General features: G+C 39.8%; 1 protein-coding gene across 2 annotated transcripts in view; it reads right to left on the bottom strand.

Moving 5' to 3' along the window:
• The window catches only part of KYNU (kynureninase), a 58481-nt gene that overhangs the window by 4066 nt on the left and 32405 nt on the right, over positions 1-22010 (bottom strand). For both annotated transcript variants that reach the window (XM_083864767.1, XM_083864766.1), the window contains exons 9-12: positions 20826-20924; positions 20020-20093; positions 2779-2831; positions 1206-1291 (exon numbers count right to left, since the gene is read on the bottom strand). In XM_083864767.1, coding sequence (XP_083720893.1) covers positions 1206-1291; positions 2779-2831; positions 20020-20093; positions 20826-20924 — 312 coding nt within the window. The remainder of the gene's footprint in view (positions 1-1205; positions 1292-2778; positions 2832-20019; positions 20094-20825; positions 20925-22010) is intronic.

Here is a 22010-nt window from a genome sequence, read left to right as displayed (position 1 = left end):
TTTCAGTAAATACAGAAGAGGGATGTGGACACTGCTCTTTGTTCCAGCATCAGCTCTGCCATTCCACTAGAATTTATGGAATGCTAACCAGAAATAAATTTCTGCCATTTCTGCTGATGGCAAAACCTTGCTACCTAAGGCTGCCTTGAAAACCAGCTTAAGGATGTTTTTATAGTAGAATATATTGCATATAGCAGGTTAATCTGAGCAACACACCCTTTTTGAGACACAGAGAGTGAGAGTCCTGATTTCAGGGGTGAACCATCCTTAAGAGAAATGCTGGAACATCAAACACATGTTTGGGGAACAGCTCCATGCCCTCCAACAGGAATGGGCTGTGCTCTCCAGTGAGGATCAGAGGTTTTCAGCACATGGATCACACCTTCAGAGGAGGAATTGGCTCTGTACGGCAGGACTGCCCTTCCCAAACCCACAGTGTCAGTGATTTATACAGAGGTAGGTCAGAGATGGGGCTCTGCTCCTTTGACCACCAGAAAACTAAAGATTGTATGAAAGAAAAGATAGTTTGGAGCTATGCCACACTCAGGAATTCCCCTTTTAGGAAACATTTGCAGATAGTTTCTGTCTCTTCTGTTTGTAACCAAAGCCAGAACAGGTTCCCTGAGCCACTGGATCAGTTGATCCAGGACACCTAGGACACCTAATTTTAATTCATAAAGGATATAAGCCTGCCTTGATGGTGGAATATATGAAGCAGCAGCTCTGAATGCAATTTTTACATGATTCCTTTGTAGGAAGATGCTGGGTATAACCCTTCCCATGAGTAGGATGAGACCAGTCACTGTTGGACTTGATGATCTCAGAGATCTCTTTCAACTTTAATTATTCTATGATTTTGAACCCTGAATATTTCTATGGGATAAAGATGCTCTTTCTGTTGAGCTCCTAAAAGCAGGGACAAACACATCGCTAGAGTTCAGGTCTGGAGGTGCAAACCTCAAACACTCTGGGTCCAACCTGGGGTCCTCCAGCAGTTAGTGAGAGATGTGAGGAGGTGAGCATATTCATTAAAGGTCTGGGTCTCTCAGGGCTGTGGGGTTACTTTGTTTGCTTTTCATTACTTCTCTCTTTCAAATTTCAAATATTTCACAGTTTTCTTTAAGGAAGGCAGCAATAATACACATAACATTCATTAAACATTTTTATACTCTTAAATTCAGGCTCAAAGTAAAGCAATTACTTACCTCTAAACTGGCATGCAAGGCACAGACCAGTAAAATTGGAGGATTTGATAACCGGAATCCATTAATTCCTTCACTTAGTTGTAATTCTGGAAAATGAATAACTCATATTAGTGTTTTTGATTTCTCCATTTTAATGGATTGGACCTTATCTTGAAGCCTGTCCTCACGCAGTAAAATATTTCCCTAATGTGGCCCGTAGGAATCGGTCATTAAAAGGGAATAGTAATCTATTCCCAGCTAATACTTTCAACTTCGAGAGAAGCCCAATTTTATCCAGCAGAAGACCTCATTAGCAGCTTCATGGGAACCAGAGAACGGCAATTAATTTGTTTAAATGGTGTGTGTTAAAACCACCTTTACACTTGAATCTCTTTTAAGGCTGGCACGAGGCAGAGAAATTCCAAGTCAGCAGAGGCGCGTTCGCGCGGAGCAAGGAATCACGTTCCTTAACTTTATTGAGCTGACGAGACACAGGGGAGGCTGCATATGCAGCTAAGTGTAGCTTCAGGCCACTTCAGGAGTGGAGTTGCCTAGACTTTGGGCTGTGAAATCTCACGAAATCTATTTAATAAATCTACAAAAGCCTCGCTGTAAGTTCCGTGTCACCGTTCATATCTCACGCTCCGGCGCCGGAGCGGAGGAAACGCTTTTCACACACAGCAGACTGGCTAATTCTGTAATGCCCAACTTCTCCCCTCTAAACTGCTGCTGGAAATGAATAAACAACTTTTTTTTTTTTTTTTTTTTTTTTTTCTTCTAGCAGTGTTTCAAGGCAATTTGTGTCTCCTGCTGGCTTTCCATAGTGCCACTCTCTTGCATTTGGTCTGAAAACAAAGAGCAGACTGAGGCTATTAGAGAGGTGCTCTCCAGCCAAAGCCACATCAATGGACGCTGCCACAGAAAATTAAAAATATATTAGAAACAAAGCAACCAATCAAACCAAACAACTCCTTTCTCATCCTGATCCCTCAGGATATTGTCTCTGCCATAGTTTAAACTGGAGCTGGACAGTCTAGCTGTCAGATTCGGAAAGCAGTTCTCATTTTGTGGTGGGACAATAAACACGTCACTATTTCAGAGCAGGTTTGTCTTAAAACCCATCCCTCCCTAGTGCAGGAAATTTGGAGATGCTGAAACATTAGTGGGATTTCATGACTTATGTCAGGTTGCCTTACCTTTATTTGTATAATTTCTCATTAATTCCAGTGGAACTAATCCTGAAGAAAGGTATTACCCCAGTGGCTGATAGCAGATCCTCTCTCCTCAGAGACTCATGAATTTAATTCACTGAGATACTTTGATAGTTTCATCCATATTCTATATCTGCATTTTGAAGGTATTTCAGCAAAATGTCTAGAAGCAGACAGTCAAACCCTTATGCCCAAACACAAATTTATTCCAACATTTATTTTGTTAACTCCACTGCCTCACATATTTAGGATGAGTTTAGCCTAATGCTTTTAACATAAATGAGGAAATGAAAAGTTCTGTCCTTTCTCCTCAAACTACTGCAGAAGTGAAGCTGGTTATATATAAATAAATCAAATAAAATTGAGATTGTATAAGTACATACTGTTTTCCATGAGGAATCGGGTTTTGTACTCATGGCCCCACCAGCCGATTAGCCTAAGATTTTTAAAAGAAAATAAATTAATAGAAAGCCTAATATCTTTTAATTTAGCTTTGAGTATTAAGAATTATATAAGATGAAGCAATATATGCATTTCTAATAATACATTTTATCTCTAACAATGATATAAAAATGCAATAAATTCTATAAGGAGTTAGCACTAAAAACTTAACACTACCGTTTGAGAATTTGTCTTTTACTGCAAATGGTAAAACACACCATATCTTTCAATTAACTATTGGTTTTAACAATATCAATTTTCCCTGAATTTACCGTATCAAACAAAAAAAAGTACAGAGATATTTCCACTGTTTGGTTCCAAGGCATTAAATCCAAACCATTTTCCCCCTGCTCTTAAACTTATTTTAATGAATACTGTAAGCTAAAAAGAGTTATAAAATCTTAGTTTCACCAAGAAAAGGAGTTTTTGGTCAACAACAAGCAGACAAGATCTTGGAAAGAGGATTGTGTGGGCATTGCTTTGTCCTTGTTGCAAAATTTATCTTCCTGAATGAAACTTATTCTTCAAAAAACTTTTTTTAAAATAAAACCCAAACCAGTTCAATGCAATATTCCTTATTTTAAGATCGTCTCCTGAAAAAAAAGCCACTATAATTATTTAAAAAATAACATGTCTGAGCTTGGACATTAAAATGACAGTACATTATGAACTTACATTTAATGGAAAATATGTTAAAGGGCATTGCTATAAACAGTTTTCTAAAGCAGCTGGATCACCTACAGCCAGGGCACTGCAGACAAAACCAATATTGCAAAATCAGGGAATTTTTCCCCACCTCCCTTGGGCTCTCCACTTCTTAACTCAGCACACAGTGATATCAGTGATTAGTAATCAGTATTATATAATATATATAATAATAATCAGTACTATATAATAATCTCAGTCCTACTCGAGATTCCCCTGTACTAATGCTTTTACAATATCAAGAAACCACCATCACAGACTCCTTCCTGAACTTCTCAGTTCTCCAGAACTGGACATATTGGACACCATTTCTGCCAAGGCTTTGCTCAGTTTTCCCCATGTCAGATAGCAAAATTTTAGGAGTGAAGCCTGGCAAAACTTGTAATGATAAAAAAAAATCTGTATGTAAAGGTCACAGTAGATCAGCCTTCCTGGAAGCAAACAAGGAAAAGAAAGTCATGACCCCTCCCTAAAGGAGCATTTTGTAGTTTGCCTAAAAGAGCTGAGCTCTGCAGAATAAAGACCACATTTGAGTTAGAAACTTGTTATATGAATACTGCAGAGTGTAAAACAAGGTAGTTCGTATTTCTGTATAACAACACAGGTTTTATGTTTACTTCTGTGAGCTGCATCTAAACAGAGGGTCTACAGAAAAGGCATGTTTTTTTCTTTATTGCTGCCTGATGTTTTTATTATTCTGAGACCCATGAAAATTAATAGTGCAATATACATCCATTTTAAATGAGATATTACATTGCCAAAATGAGTACACTCCGAATAAAGTACAACAGAGCCTCTGCCCGGGTGACTCCGTTACTGATGCTTTGAATCATAAAAGATATTTCAGTTATTTTATAGGAACTCTTTAATATATAGACAGGTCTGCACTGTAAACCCTGAATATTGTATGTTCCTGAAATAATCTACTGATATCAACAGCACACACATTCTATTAATTTCAAAAAGTTTTAAGCAGAAAAGAAATCCATAGGAAATAAAACATCTGGACTAACAGTCTGTGAGAAGGAGAGAACAATACTGTGGTTCTGCTTGGACCACACCCAGAAAGCAAAGACAAAATACAGATCAATCAGGCCATTACCCAGAGCAGGGCTGATGAAAAGCTCTCTGGTTGCACTTTGAATGCTCAAAACTCGCTAATTCTGAAGTTGGCTTCAACCCAGATCTCAGCTGCAGCACCACGGAGGCAACTTGGAAGGCGAAATTTCAAAACTTTTCCAAAATGACAGAATGAAGGATATTTTTTCATTTTTTTTTTTAAGATAGTTTTAGCTGTCTTGCCCTTTCCTACCCATAATCTGACAATTTGCTTTTTCTCTTTTTTTAGTTTTTTTCTTTTGGCTGTTCTAGAACTTCAGAGGTGTCACTGCAGGATGTGCACTTTGAGGCAGCTCTGGTCCTACACTCTCATTGATCTAATGGTCCATATGGATGTCACGTTATTTGACATTTAAGTTGACAGGCTTCAAAGCATGGAAATTAACAAAATCTTCACAAATTATAGCGATTTGCTGTTTACAATTTTCTGTGAAAATTTTGAAATGAAGGTTGCCACCGCTATGCCAAATTTCAACCTGTTGTGATGGGAGAGAGCTAAGGTGTTAAACCCCAAACATAACGCTTTATAAATGCTCACTAAAAATAATAGGCAATAAAACTGCACATTAACTCACTGCAGTAAAAATTCTTATTAAAGAGTTGTTACTCTGCATGCAAAGTGAGCATTTTGAAGTGCAGTCGCCATTTCAACCATTCATGCCTCAGAAACAAAGGCATCAAGATTTAAATAGATTCTGAATTTAAACCCATAACTTTTGGCAAAATATGTAAAGTGGAAGGTTCTGAAAAGCCATATATGATGTGCTTGTGATTAAAAACACCTTAAATATGTTAGCAATGGGAGTGTCAAGTTACATGCTTCCCACAGCAGATAAAACCCATTGTGGGAAGTGTGTTAAAAATCAGTGTCTAAGGAGATAAAGGTCTAATCTAGCAAATGCTCCACTAGAAATTAAAAAATGCAAATTTATCCAAACTGAGCCCTTGCTTTAACACATCACCAACCAAAATTGTTATCTCAGTAATGGAGAAGTTTCAGTTGCAGCATCCTGCTGCCAGTCCCAGGTATCCCCCGCAGCCTCCCAAGGCTGCTCAGCAAAGGTGCTCCTGGAACACCTCCACAGAGAACATCTCTCCATCCTGGAGCAAAAGTATGTTTGAAATCCATCGAGAAATCTTGCCAAAAATGAGAGTAAATTAGTGCCAAACTAGTTGTGTCTTTTTCTGCAAGGTGAGCATGTTCTTACAAGCCTACTTTTGTTAGAAAACAACTTTTACAATAGATTGTTCCATTCTATGCCTCAAATAAAACCATTGCCATCATAGAAAGGTTTTGGGTTGGAAGGCACCTTGAAGAGCATCTCTTTTCAATCCCTGCCATGGACAGGGACACCTTCCACTGGACCAGGTTGCTGAAGGACCCATCCAACCTTGTCTATGCCCTCACAGTTTGATAACACTGAGACTTTCCCAGGGAGTTCTGCCACTTCCAGTCTTTGCATAGAATTTTTCCACATGCCACATAAGATTTGAAGCAAACTGTTATTAGCTTGGTTTCATGAAACAAGAAAGAATAAAATTAAATATTGCTGAAACGTTTTCAAATTCCTATTTATTTTTTTAACTCCAAAATATTCTCTTGTTTCACAAATCAATGAACAAAGGTTTGCTGGGCTGGAAAACGACTGCAGAAAGGAACAGTATCCCCTTATTTAGTCATACTCTCTTCAAGGACATTTACACCAGGGAACAATCCCTTCAATAAGTATTTTTATTTAGCTCATTTTCCTCCTTCATCTCTGCCCGCATTAGACTGAAGCACTGGTTGTTCATGGCTTGAGTCATCTCGTTTGTAGCCGAGTTAATGAGTGCGGGATATAATGACCGTGATGCATGTGCAGTGTAAACATCAAAGAAGATCCAGTTAAAGAGCACAGAGAAAATACAAAAAAAAATTTCCTTTGACCTTTGCTTCGGCATTACAGATGATCATGCTACTCATTTATAATTTACAGCCTGGAGCAACACGGGTCTCGTTTCCATTCTCAGCAAGAAAAAGAGACAGAAACTCTCAAGTAGTGGTACAGAAAACAAGGAAATATCATTAATGTGGCCCAGCTTTTACAGTGCAGGGTAATGTGTTGGAAGTATCCTGTCATTATATTGTGTAAGATAATCATTTCACATCCAGAGGAAGGCAAGTTGAAAAGCTACAGGAATACAGTGTGAAATTTGTAGTTCTTGATTTTACATCTTCCAGCTTCCCTGGGCACGGAGCAGTTTGTCTCCTCTCCCTTATCAGGTCACAAAGCGAGCTGGAAATTTCATAGTCATTATTTAGATTATATTAGGAGCATATACCAGCAAAGCATGTTATGTTTATGAAAGGATGGATTAAGCCAAATCATAAACAGGCAGTTTGGGGCCAGGCTGTGTCCACAAAGGAGCTGCTGGGTGGCAGCTAAGCTCTTCATTCACACATTGGTTTAATTTTGCAAAAGCATCCAGGTGTTGGCAAAGATTTGTTTGATTTTTTTCATGCTGCTGCTCCGGCCATGAGAAAGAATCAGCTCTGAGGAGTTAATGAGACTTGTCACTGCTCCCAAAGTTCATTACACAGAGCCAGGCAGAACTTATGCCATGTCTGCAAAGGCAGGGAAAAAAATGAAAGGGTCAAAAATAATCATTAATTTCAGTTCCTTGCAGTTCTATATGTCCATGGCATAACTGGCTGGTTGAAGAGCACAGCCATGGCTCAAGACACCCTAAAGACCTAAGATGGGCGAGCCACAGGCACAAGTGCAGTGACACAAGTTTAGAGGAAAAGGGTTAATTGTGACTCAAATATCACTCTATTAGAAGGAAATATGTGACAAAAACACCCAAGAGGTCTTAGAAATTAAAGTACAGAAGTAAATAAAAAGCCTGGAGGCTGGAGCCAGCCTGGAGGTAGGAACAACCCACATCTGACCGTGTTTGACCATCATCCTTCTGCCAAGGAGAACGTGGTGGTACCATGCCCAAAGCCCAGCTTTCATATTTCAAATTCCGGGATTAAAAAAACCAAACTAAACCAAAAAAAAACAAACCAAATGGTACAATCAACTCCTCAAACCCAACAACATTTCTGAACATGCCTTACATCCATATACGAATCTCCAGCTCAACTGAAAGTTTAATTCCATATTTTGAAGTCCATTCCTCCAGTTTCCTGGGCTCCATGTAATGCAATACAGAGAGAAAAAGTACCCAGGATTCAGGTCCTCAGCAGGAGCATCTCCTAATGCTGCTGCACTCAAAGGTCAATGCCAGAAACCAAACTCACAAAGGCAGTTCTCTCATCCCCTCAAAGTCACCTTACTCTCACCCAAATCCACAAACAGCTCTCCACAACCTCTGTGCACAGACCTGGTCCCCAGGCTCAACAGCTGGGCTCGACTTTTTGCATTCTACTCTGCATTAATTTTATTGCAGCCTTCTAATTGCAATTTTTATATGTTTTAATTTAATTTCTATGGCATTAATTTTATCGCAAGCACATGAACGTGATTGTGTTTCTTTGGATTCAATGCCAAAATTCAGAATAAATAGAATGACACATACACACACCAACTAAGAAAACAGAAAAACCTGCTCCTTGCTTTCCATGGCATATTTTTGGCTCACTGGCTGGAGTTTGAGAAGGAGTTTCAATTTTCTTTGCTATCACAGACTTGTCTGATCATTGATGAGTCATTTGGTCTCTCCATGCCTTAAGCCCTCATCTCTAGGAATTCTGCTCAGGACAGCCTGAACTCTGCAGTGAGGGATGAGAATATACTTGTAAAAATGTGCTCATATATTTAGCAATGAGGACCATGTAAGGATGAAGAGGTAGATTTATTTGGAGTATCATATACAGGATTATTTTATATGCAGATAAGGAAAGGGTATGTGGAGGTAAAGCTGATGTCACTTGTTTTTTTCCTCTCTGGTCAGCCTTTCCCCAAATTATCACTTCACCCTCAAAGTTGTTGCCAGTGTTAGGTTTCAATTCATTTCAGAATCTAATAAATTTCTTGATCTAGATCACTTAACTGGCATTTCTGATAAGGTTAAAAAATTAAAAATCAGTATTTCTATTTCTTAATTCAACATGGTATTTTACAGCTATGCTGAAACCAAACAAGCCCAAGTGGATGGACAATGTTATTCCTCTCCACCCCACCCTCTCCACACTGAGCACCCCAGCAGAGTCCTGCTCCTCCCTGCTGACAGCTCACTGAAAGGGAGAAAGGACATCTCAAATGATGTTTGAAATGATGAGGGCTCTGTTCAATCCAAACAAAGAATAATGGAAAAAAGTAACTCCCGTTTTCATCACTGAAATCAAAAATTCAATGATTTTAACCCCCTTGTGTAGGTGAAATTCCTCCCATACTGAGAAGCTGTCAGGTATGGAGTAGCCCCACAGTAAGGACTAGGATTTGCACAGGGGATTAAGGGAGTTATAGCAGCTACCCCTGTTAGACTTCAGCAATATCTCAAACCTAACTCTCACAGTCTCCTTCAGAAAACTTTGCCAAGATTGCCAGAAGCTATATTTAAAGCCTATTTTTTTTCCCCTTATATCTTTTAGCTATCCTTTATCCCAAATGGTAAGCTTGGACTTGTTTCATTATTCACTTCTGTGCAGTGCCTGTTAATTTTAAGTAGGATCTGTTGTTAGGATTTGAAAAGCTTTTGAAGCCCAGGTAATTATTAGCCTCAGACTTCTGTAGTTTAGGACTTGCACACACTCTGCTGCTTTCCTTACCCTTTTCAACTCATTACAAATGTTTCCTAATTATTAAGCATATGTGACTTGTGAGCGGCGCCATACATTATTAATGGGCCAGTCTCTTAGAACTCAGTGGAAAAAAAATCAAAACTCCTTATGAAAAGTTGCTACTGTGAAAGTAGTAACTTTTCATATTTAATATCAATGAGGCTTTACTTTGTCAAAGGACCAAAGTAATGTGATTGTATTAGAGGCTAATAGCATGACATTTTTCTTCTGTTAAGAGGCTTGCATTTTCAGTGCCATCTAAAGGGAGACAATTTTTCTCCTCTATTTTGAGGCTTGTCTTGGTCAAAAAATAGCTAAACTCACTTTCTGCCTAGCAGCAAGTTTTAACAGCAAAGACCCAAATCCTGAAAAAGTCTCATAATTCAAACAATGACACTAAACTATGCAATTGCAACGGATGGAATTAAGAAACTTCTAGATTTGAGTGATCACCCTCCTTCCAAAAGCAGCTGGGCAGCTCTCAGCTCCCTGAGCTTCGCTACTCTTCGAGGTGGGTGATTTAACAAAACTGTTGCCATTAGAGAGGCTCTTGGGTGAAAAACCTGGGCTGTTTGGTCAGTAGAAGGTGATTTACAGCTCGTGGGTGCTGGAAGACAGAGGGTACACACACTCCTCCTGGATTGATTTTTACCTTGTTAGCCTTTTAGGCTCGACACAAGTGGGAATGCACCAATTTCGACACGTCCATCCGTATTACCCCTCCAGGTCAAAACAAAAGGAGATTGAGTTCCCTTTTGTAGCAGGAAACAAGTTGCTGTGGCCAGGGCATGAGGAAGAGGGATGGCTGCAATGCTGCCAATCCAATCAGGGCCCTTTGGAGCCTCTCAGGGCTCTCCACCAAACCTCCGAGGCGCTGGCGGTAAGGGGTGATAATTTCATTCGCTGCGATCAGGCAAAAGGAAGGTATGATCCAACAGCAGACAAAATGGGAGCCTAAATTAAATCCCAGGAGAAGATTTCACAAAAAAAAAACAAACCCCCTAAGGCTAATGAAGTTGAATTAAAAACTGTTAAATCAGCTTATGAACAACTATTATCACAAAGTGCTCATATAACACTTTCACTGGCCAGATATCAGATATATGAAAAGGGGGAATAGAGCCAACAGTATGTTCACACATTTAGTAAGGGGAAATTGAATATTCTGCCTAACACCAGAAATTAAAAATCAAGCAGGGAGCCAATTTACTCATAGAGATATTAATAAAGTTCTCAGTGATTTTTATAAAGTACTGAATAGCTCTCAATTATTTTATGGTGATTAAAAAAAAAAGCATGTTATATTCTTTAAGAATTCCCTAATTTTTTTTCTAGACTATTTCAAATAGATTAAATTAAACAAGTGAAAGCAACAATCCCTCCTAGAGCTACTTTTAAATGGGAATTCTGACTTAAAGGAGACTTGGATAGTTTTGATTACTATGATGCATTTACTGAACTATACAGTTTCTGCAATCCCTTGAATAAATCTTTCAGGAGAGGATATCTAGATAGATTTCTAAATAATAAATGTATCTGACTGAAATACAACATAAAATTTTTACGATCTGGGAAGTTGCGCTTCCTTGGGTCTTTGTTATTTTTGAACAGAGTAATCACAATATTAATGCAAGACCTTTATCATACCAGAATTCTTATTAGCTAAAATGTAAGTTGTCACCTCTGCTCTTTGCCTGAAACAAGAAACAATCCACATTAGATGAGATTTTTTTTTATGGCAGGGGCTAGAACTAATTGAATTCATAGTTTCAACTGCCAGCAAATTTGCCACAGAATCCAGTAGTTGTGTTACAAAACATTCACTAAGTGATACTGAAGGAGGAAAACTCGGGTGAAGTCTTTTCAGCTGAAGTCTAAGACAAGAAATAATTAAGGGAGAACAGAAATGGGCATCATTCAGAGTTGTTTTAAAGAATTTCTCTTCAAAAAGGTTAAATTTCATCCATCACGAGAAAACAAGAAAAATGTTCCTTAGGCGTCTTTCTTTATTGGGCTGTGGTTGCCCAAATTTTCATTAGCACATAAACTAGAAGTCTTATGGGGTCAAAAATAGATTTAACATGAGGTCCAATGTAAATATGTCACGTTTGTCAAGAAGTCCAGCACCAGTTCCAGGAGCTCCAAGCTCTTCTCACTGCAGAAGCAGGTGAGAAACATCAAATAAGGACATTTATATGGACTTACTCTCCTGTCAGAAAATAACTTTACCTGCAACTCTGACCTTCAACACACCCTGACAAAATCTCCCTGCCATAGCTCAGAATGTGTTGCTGGAAAGTCATCTCAGAAAACTGTCAGTGAAAACAAGAGGGAATGCTGAAAAACCAGATTTCAGTAGGAAACCATTCCATTTTTCTCAATAATCTGTACACAGCTAAAGAAAATAATAAATAATTCCTCACGTTGAGCAGCTGTTTTTCATGGCATGGGACAGAAAGAACCCTAACATTTTCCCATAACAGTTGCACTGGTGTGATTAGATCAGTGAATTGATGTCGTGCCAACTGAGAAATTAGGGAAAGGAGAAGGAAAGGGAAGATTCTGTGTTCCTCTCAGCATCCCACTAGAAACTCCTCTTCAGACATTCGAGTGAGCTCTCTGTGGCTGGAGCTGCCCTGCAGTTTCCACACAGTGGAAGGCAGCAAGAGGCAGCTGCCAGCAAGCACTGAAAATTACTCCGGTGACAAATGAGGAGTAGTCACTGTGACAGCAAACATTTACCAGCAGGGACAAAGAGGTGTGAAAGTAAGTATTTCACAAATGGAAAGTGAGAGGAAGGATGGCTTGCAGCGAGTGGGCAAGAATAGACAATATATGTCATGAAGGCCCCCAGGAAGCTCCTGATTCAAAGACTTGTGGAGATGGGTAAGAAATAAAAGACAGCAGGCTGTGGATGTCTTTTGCTGGACTTTAAGATAAAATAGATTTGATTAAGAGAGACAAAAGAAAAAGAAAAATATGAAGGTTTCTGACCTGGTGAGACCTTATCTTTGTTGAGTTTTAAAGAAGTTTTAACCAGGAGAAAGAGGGAGTTTGAGGACTAGAAACCCCATAAACATGTGGAAACAAATGGGCAAAAGTGGTAAATCAAACAAAAATAAAAAATAAAAAAAGAAGAATCCTTTCATAATCCCCCCATGCACAAACCCAGAATGCCAACTAAGCAAGAAGTAACAAGCCTGAATTATTTCCTTAACCTGAGCAATGACTTTCCAATCACCTTTGGTTTGAGTTAGGTGCTGGCTGAGACATGAACCATAATGTGAGTTGTGACTCCAGAGCTGCAGCTAAAGCCAGAGAGGTGCTCAGCCAGGTCAGGGACACAAACAACTCTGGGAACATCCAGGGCACAAAACCCCATCTTGAACCCACAGCTGGCAATCACAGGAATATGGTCAAAGGACATAAATGGGGAGAACACTGGTAACTATTAATGGTACAAAAGCATAAAGGCTCTTGCTGGTGCTTTCAGCTTGGAGCAATTTCAATGACATCAAAGCACATTCTGTAAGGAGAAATTAGACACAATTCCCCACTGTGGTCTAATGAACCAATACAAAAGCATGAGCAAATCTCATTTTTAAGGGGCATTTGCAGACTACAGGTTTAACTGAGAATCTTGGGAGGAAAGCTGCGTAGAAAGTTCCAAAATTTCTGAAGTAGAAAAAGTGAAAAATGATCAAACACTGAAAGTGAGTCAACATCTAGTAGGAAATCCCAGATGCAAAATTGCATTAGTTCCAGCACATTTCTGCACAGAGGTAAGCGAGCTCTTAGTGGAAATGGCAGAAGATTTACCAGAGTTTTTTTTTTCATTACAAATAAACCCTTTCCTCCCTAATATAGAAAGGTTCTGTGAGGTGGCTACAGAAACACACAGATGAATTGATAAGAATAAGAGAAGAAATAACACCTCTTTTTGTGACTTATTGAAAAAGCAGGCAAAGAAGGTTTTCTTTCCATTTTCTTAGAGGTGTGTAACACCAGGACGAGTGTTGCATTTCTGTAAAATCATTCAGCAGGAATGAAACTCGCTGCTTTGTCTTATTGGGAAAAAATCAAGACACAGCAAAGTGCTTTCAAATCTACCTGCCTGGAAGTGGAGAACTGAGGCACAGAGAGCAGGCAGATAACAACACACAGGCCTTTGAAGTGCCAGGGAAAATCACAGCAACCATCCAGACTCCAAGGAGAGCCCCGGGATCCCTTCCTTGCTCGTTAACAGGATGCAAGAGTTGCCCCCAGGCTACATTCACCTTTCCATCAGGCTGAGCCTGTGGGTTCCTTTCATGTGTTGGAGCGGTTGTGTCTTACACCATGAGATGAGAAAGGGGAGGCAGAGCAAATGTGGAAGGAACAGAGGAACAGAGACACCTCCCTCTCATTCCCGAGGCTGGGAGTGGGGCAGGACCATGGGACAGCACCAAGTGATGTCCCTTCAGCTTGATCCAGGAGGGGAAATGCATGGAAGTGCACTCAGGGAATGAGAGCAACACCGACTATCCCATAGGTGGTGCAGAGTTCACACACAGCACCTTTACAATCTCCTTAAAATCCAGCCAGGGCAAAGATGACAAAACAAAAGGGGGAAGACCTCCAGGGAGGAAAGAACAAGAAGGATATTTAAAATGAGAAAAGAGGTGAGATTGCTTGAAGACACAGCTTAATTAGAAGGGAGGATTTGAAGGAAGAGAGAGAGAAAATGCTCGACAGAGAACAAGGAGACAATCATGGGAGCCACATAAAAGGAGCCAAAGAAATAAGAATGGGAATAGATGATGTGAGTGCACATTAACCTCCCTCGTTTTTTCTCCCAGAGACTCACTCCAAAGTTAAAAAATGCTCTTGGATATTTGCCATGCAGTTGGTGAATCCGAGAACACACCCCTGCAGGCCCATCATGGGTCTAGATTGGCCTAATAAATCACTTGTCCCAAGACAATGCAATTAAGCCTAATTAGCCAATAGCTTTATTCCTAAACAGTCTCTCCCCAAGGGAGATTTTAACTTTTGGTTTCTAAATTAGCTCAAGGAGCTAAATTGCTCTCATCTCCTTGGCAAAGCAACAGTTCATTTCTACCTCAGCACAGGATACTCCACACACTCAGGGGACACTGGACGAGTAGTTTATTTACATCAGCCCACAGTCTGGGTCCAGTAGGACCAGTGAGAGCCCTTCTGGAAACAGCAGCATGTTCACTGCCATCTGTCACCACTGACTTTCCCACCTGGCTGCACTCAGCACAGCTTCCCTTCGAGTCCCTACGTTGCTTCTCCAGATCCTCTCCTTGAGCAGGACAAGGAGCTCTGTTCTGATAAAGCTTCCAGCAGTGCTGAGATAGTCATCCATCCGTAGAGGGGATGAATTCAAGGGGTCAGTGAGAAATGGAACATCTTAGCCTATTATCTGAGTAAAGTCTGAGTAGAAGACTCAGTCTGAGTAAAGAAATTCTTCCCTGTGAGGATGGGGACGCCCTGGCACAGGGTGCCCAGAGAGGCTGTGGCTGCCCCTGGATCCCTGGAAGTGTCCAGGGATGGACAGGGCTTGGAGAACCCTGGGATAGTGGAAGGTGTCCCTGCTCATGACAGGGTATAGAATGAGATGGGATTTAAGGTCCTTCTCAACCAAAATCATTCTATAATCCCACGATTCCTAGAAGCACTCTAAACAAGACCAGCGTTAGTTCTTTCCAGTACAGCAGATATAAAATAACCTTCCAAATCCTTTTATGACTGTCCTTTGCTTCCAACTCACGTCCCTCCAAAGCTACATTATTTTCAGCAGTTTTACAGAAGATTCAGCTCTTTATTTGGGGGATTATGTGACTCTAATTTAAAAAAAAAGACTAATGTGATATCTCCTCATAAATCAAGAAAATGAACAAAGAAAAAACTCAGCAGGAGCTACCAGTCCTAGAAGGTGTAGAGTAACCTCTTGCAAAGCAGTTACTGGAGAGAGAAAGTTTGCATTGGAGCAGGATGGGGATCCAGAGCACCTGGGAAAAATGGGAAGGGGGAAAGTATAAGGAGCTGGAGAAGGATATTTCTGTTTATCTGACACCAGGGTTAAGGTTCACACACCAAAAAAAGCTGTGCAGGTCTCTATAAAGAAGTAGCAGGAAGCTATTTGTGCTCTGGCATTTCCATTGGCACCAAAATACCAAAAGGGGAAATGGTCTAAGAAAAAGATCTGATATCTCACCTCTGTCTATGAAGAAATTGGCTGAAGATGCCTTTTGTTCCTCAAAGCTAATATGAAACCATTACCTTTTTTAACCTTTTTTAACCTTGCTCTTTTAAACTTCTTTTTTTTTTTTTTTTTTTTTTTTTTTTTTTTTTTTTTTAATCCTGTGGTAAAAGCCAACACATTCTTTGGACATCAGCTGCTTCCTGCACATGCAGCATTTTCTTCACATCACAGAAACTTTTCACTTTTAAGCACTACCTGCTGCTTGTGTGAGCTAAAGTCTTGATAAATTCCTTCATTTTAAACACTGTACAGTTTTCATTTAATCCTCTGCCAGGGTTTTATCTTTTATTTTCCTGACTGCTTTACATACATTTATTTCCCTTTCATCTGTTTAAATTGTGCCTTACTTTTACTTAGTTTGCTGTCTCAGGGCTCTGCAAATTTGTCTCCTCCTGTCCCTTTCACCATCTGACAGCAGAGCTGAGCCTACTGCCCATCTACAGCTGCAAAAACCCTGCTGGGAACACCTGACTCAAGCATCTTCTCCCTCAGGTGCTCACAAACATGCACATTTCATTACAGCTAAATTGTTTGGTAATTCAAGTTATCCTTTTTTTTTTTTTATAAATGGAGAATTAGGGAGGGAGGAAAAAAAAATTCCAAAAATTAAAATGGGATTTTTTTTTTTTCTGGAGCCCAAACAGCTAGACAAGCAAAATTTCAGTATTAGTAGGTCATTTCAGTGCTCTCTGTGAGTTGGAAACCTCCCCTCTGCAGCACTTACATGGAAACCTGGTGGCACAGGCTCAGCCTGCATTGACCCCATGGTTTCAGCAGCATTTCATAGCCCTGTTCTCTCCAGGTCCTATTTTTTATTTGAAACCTTCCCATAAAGAAATCACTCTCACACAATTAGCCAGGGATATATTGCACTGTGATATATAGAGCAAGTATTAAAAAAGCCATTTGAGTATTAAGGGAGACTTCAGAGGAGGTGAGATCATGGGAGAATGGGGTGGATTAGCCCCATATATGTCAGATTGATTCAGCTTTACTGCTCTGAGGAGAAAGATGGGGAAAGCAAAGGACTACCCCACATGCTTGGGGAGAGATGTTAATTGGGCTGGTTACAACATGTCACTTTTAGACCTGTGGCCCCTGTAGTGAATTAGAGAATCATCCCCAGCTAAGCCAAGGTGTTTGCAAGACTGCAGGATGTGTTCACAATGACACAAAACAGCAGCAGGACACAGGAGACTGTATCACCTTCAGATTCCATCTGATCTAAAGATCTAAAAATTTTTGCCCTCAGGCATAAATCCTTTCCCAAGATACTGAGTTACCAACTTCCAGAATCAGAATCATTAGGTTGGAACAGACCTCTAAGATCATCAAGTCCACTCCAACCCTGAGCTCAACTAAACCATGGCATCAAGTGCCACATCCAGTCTTTTCTTAAACACATCCATAGATGGTGACTCCACCACCTTCCCACGTAAACTATTCCAATACTTCATTACCTTTTCTGTAAAAAAAATTTTCCTGATATCCAGCCTACATTTCCCTTGGCAGAGTTTGAGACTGTGTCCTCTCCTTCTGTCAGCTGCTGTCTGGAGAAAGAGACCAACCCCCACCTGACCCCAGCCACCTTTCAGAGAGTTGTGGAGAGTGATAAGGTCACCTCTGAGTCTCCTTTTCTCCAGGCTAAACAACCCCAGCTCCCTCAGTCATTCCTCACAGGGTTTGTGCTCCAAGCCCCTGAACAACCTTGTTGTCATCCTCTGGACATGCTCAAGCATCAACTTTGTAACTCTTGTGGGAAGCTTGCACTTCCATGAAGAAGAGTGGGACTGACTGGTTTGCCTTTTGCCTCTTGGGACATGCCAAGGAATTACTGATTTACATCAAGTTTGGGTTCTGGAGGTTTGCAATGAGGCAGACCCAAAGCAGAAAACAGCTCTGGCATGGCCTCATATACTGATGGGAAGGCTATTTAAATACTTTAAACAACTCTTTCTAGTTGCATTTTAAAAGAAAGCATCAAATAAATGTTTTGTTGTTGGAGGGAGCAGCTGGAGAGGATCCCAGTTTCTTAGACTGGGCACAAGACAAAGCACACTAGCAAAATTAAAAGAAGTTAAACCGAGATATATAAATTCCTCTGGTGATGTGAAGTGGCTGGGTTTGGGGGGGTTAAAAATGAAATTTTGGATTGAGCCGTTTTATTTTCAGTAAGTCCTTTTTGCCTCAGACAGTAAATACTCTGCCTCTCTGAATTACAGGCAGAACATACGTTTTCCTATTAAGACACAACAGATTATTTCCACATAAAAAATAACTACTTAGTCGATAACTTGCAGGAAATATGAAGGATGAGACAAATTAGAAAAAATTATATAGGTGGGTAAAAAGGTGACTCACCTGAAACCCTGAGTTAGAACAGCATTTCAGACAAGCTCAAACCACACAAGGGCGTCAGCTGGGTTGGGATTTAATTCCCTGCTTGGGTGTGGGCTGAGGTACAAAGAAATAAGAGGTTGGTGCCTCCATTCTTGAGTGAAGTTGTGCGGCCACTGGGTGTCATCCTTGATTCAGATGACAGCCAGAGACTCTGCAGCCACAGCACAGAGCCGGCAAACTTCCTGAGCAGTTAAATCCCACTCTATTTGATTGTACAACATACAGCAAATTGCTCTGCATTTAAATCAGCTACACAATTGAATACTTTGACATAGACAAATTCTCCTTTGTCTCAGTGCCTTATTTGGAGATTTGAAATGGCTGGTTGATGCAGGAAAGAAAGAAAAGTACTGCAACCCAGGCAGAGGAACTACAAACAATTCGATGAGTGGTTATCAAATCTCGGGAAATATGAAATAGCTATGATTAAATAATGCAGGGGATCGATGCAGGAAGTTTGGAATTATATCCCTAATTGGTCCCCAGGCTGGAAATACCTGTTCCATATAGGTAATTTCATTTAAGATGTTCAGTATCCAGATTCAGTACACAAATTAATGACTGTGTCTGAAGGAGCTGGTTCAGGAAAAAATAATCTAAACTCTTACCTACCCTCAGAAAAGTTTCAAAATGTCATCAAGGAAAGAAAAAGACTGAAAGCCCTTGATATTTTATTCATTCCACCTATAGCTATTCTGTAATTTTTCACATTTTTTTCCACTGTTCAGCATCTTCTCAGTTCCCCACAACCAGGATCCACGGGAGCCACACAACCAGGTGTGGCCATGGGAGCAATTGCCTGCACCTGGCAACAGGGGAGCAGGGGAAAAAACCCTTTCCAGAAGAAATATCCAGATATCCAACATGTTCACTTATGAGGTTGGAATCAGCTCACAACAGGCCATATGTCATCCTAATGAGTTTTCTGTTATGGGTGATTGAGAAGAACTTATCAGCGTTATTTTGTTATCTCCTGGGAGTCTAGACAGGCTGAAACCAGCACATAGTGCAGTAAAGCTGCTTATTATAATATTATTTGTCTCTGAAACCTGATTTAGTTGGCGTTCTTCAAGCTAAAATAAAAGGAAGTGCCAGCAATTTCTCCAAGCATTGCAGCCAGAAATGTTTACATTTGTCAGTGCATTAAAAGTATTTATCCCACTGTTCTTAATACACATAGATAGAGTATAGCCATAAAATGGCTTAAATAACAGGTTTTTTTTGTTAATGCAGCTAACCTCAGCTGATAGCTCAGCTTTCCATGGATTATACAGTCTTTCAGAACAGATCTCCATGTAATACTTCCTAGCTTTACCAGTGGATATAATTTTAATGAAAACATGCCAGTACTAAAGAGCTATTAGGCACAGAGTTGAAACTGTCTTTGATTTTGTTCACTAACCAAAGACTTCAATGATTATTTAAAATCCATTTCTCAAGGAAGATTGTTAAATATTCTCTTTATATTAAGCAGCCTCATAGGCATGAATTAGGGTGCTTGTTTTTAATATTATCAACACTCTCTTCTATGGTTCTATTTAGTTAAGAACTGTTAGCAGACCTAAAGGAGGAAATGCATTTTAGATGTGAGCATGTGCATCAGCAATTTCAAAATTTACTGAAGTTAGTGGAAAACAACCCATCTGAAGTAACAAAGTCAGATAACCAAGCTGTCTAAATGTTAACTACCCTTTTCACTGAGGCAATAAATCAGTGACAAATATAAGCCCAATGACTTTTTCTTGAAACAGGAATTTTCTTCTGTTTCTATAAATCTATCCATAGATGCACATGCCCATATTCTTTGGCTAGGAATCGACACAATTTCACTTTCAGATCTCAATTCAAAGGGAAAGTTCTTTCCCATTTAAACTTCACAGCACCTTTTATTTGGGAATTTATTATTAGAAAAATACTTACGCTGGTTTAATAGTCTTGGAATGCTTCTCGTGAATGTAGGCACCAGCAAGGCCTCCTGCTCCAGAATTTAAATACTGCAAAGAATAAATCAACATGTACAATTATCTGTAAAGTATCACTTTCCTTCCCTCACCCTGATCTATAAAACAAACCAATTTTAACATTTCTAGTGGTTTCTAGATGGAGATCTTCACACTTGTCACAAAGTGCTGATGGAGGTAAAAGCAGATATATATTTTCAGATTAGTTTTAAAAGTATCTCTCTTGGCTTACGTACGGTATTTGAAGTCTAACAGGCCAGAAAATTGAAGTACATCTGAAACAGTTCTATATATATTTGCTATATATATATATAATATATGTAGCAAAGTCATCAAACAATTCATCTATGTCTGTCGAGTCTTACTCTCACTAGGAGTCAAAGGAACTAAGATACCTTCCTCTGTGATCTAAAAATATTAAAGTTTAGACGAGAATATTCTCTTATTTAGGAACAACTTCATAAAATATTATAGCCGTGAGACCATTGATCCCATGTCCAGAGGGGAGATGTTTAACCACCACCAGGTTCCATCTCACATTCAGAAGACCTTGTAGGTCATTGCCACTGTCACTTTTTTGGAACCACTCATAACAAAGGCACCATTAAAGTCAGTGTCCATCTCTTTGTTGTGGCAAATTAAAAGATTCAGCCAAGTCTTGCTCATCAACACTTCAGGTGCAGCTCTTATTCACCTGACCTGTTTGCTGACCCATGAGATAGGTGACATTATGGAAAAAGGTCTCCAGTGATGAGCCTGTTTTACCTTGTAGGAGCACCAGCAGGCAAAATCTACTCCCCAGTCATGCAAATGAAGCTCTACATTCCCAACAGCGTGAGCCAGGTTAAATCCGACAAGGCATCCCTGCAGGAAAGAGATGATTATTAGGTTACTTATTAAGATAATCATCACTGTGAAATTATTTTGAAAATAACTCCTTCAGAGCTTAACTTGCTCTCGGTATGTGCAGGCTACCTAAGAGACTTTTTACAGAAGCAGGGAGTGATAGGATAAGTGGGAATGGATTTAAACTCAAAGAGGGGAGATTTGAGTGAGATGTTAGGAAGAAATATTTTTTCTGTGAGAGTGGTGAGGCACTGGAACAAGTTACTCAGAGAAAGTGTGGCCCCATCCCTGGAAGTGTCCAAGGTCATGTTGGATGGAGCTTGGAGCAATCTGGGATAATGGAAGGTGTCCCTTCCCATGGCAGGGTGTTGGAATGACCCAATCCTTAAGGTCCCTTCCAACCCAAACCCTTCTATGATTAATTTATCTAGTCCCATCTATTCTGAGTCATTGCTGGAAACAAGTTTCCTATGCCACAAATACACACAGAAATCACCAATTGTTCTGTGATTTGTCCTCAAGGATGCTTGGATAGGGTTTGCAATGCTGAGGCTTTGATTGTGCAGTGAAGTGGAATCACTCAAAACAAGTATTGAGAACAAATGTCTGAATACAAACACTTGTGTGGCACAACAAAGCCCAGGCAGAGACAAAGCAGTAATGGCCATAAATTATGCCAGTTTCCCATTAACAATTGCATTCTAATATATGTTCATGCTCAAGATGTCCCTAGTATTTAAACGAGTAGGACCTTGTTCTTTGGGAATCCAAATGGATGAGACAGCAGTTCATGCAATGCCTTGATCTTTATGAACTTTTATACTTGTCCTTAAAAAGAAGGATCCTGTCATTTCTCTGTGAAAAGTCTTGTAATTGCCATACCCATAAATTGCACAGGACACTGAGAAAAATGGTGGGGGAAAAAAACCCAATGTCTAAGGACTGAGAGATTTCTAGATCTAAAAGTAAGAGTTTTGCATATGAAATAACCACTGGATGGCAGCATTTTTAAACTAAAAAGTTACTCTAAGCTTTGCTATTTATTTAAGAGCACAGAAATAAGACTGCATTTTGTGTCTGGACTGCAAATTAAATGCTATTTTA

The sequence above is a fragment of the Zosterops lateralis genome (assembly GCF_965231275.1).
Source record: "Zosterops lateralis genome assembly, chromosome: 7".
Classification (NCBI taxonomy): Eukaryota; Metazoa; Chordata; class Aves; order Passeriformes; family Zosteropidae; genus Zosterops; species Zosterops lateralis.
The sequence above is the reverse complement of the archived record's forward strand: the minus strand, read 5'-3'. Positions and strand labels throughout refer to the sequence as shown.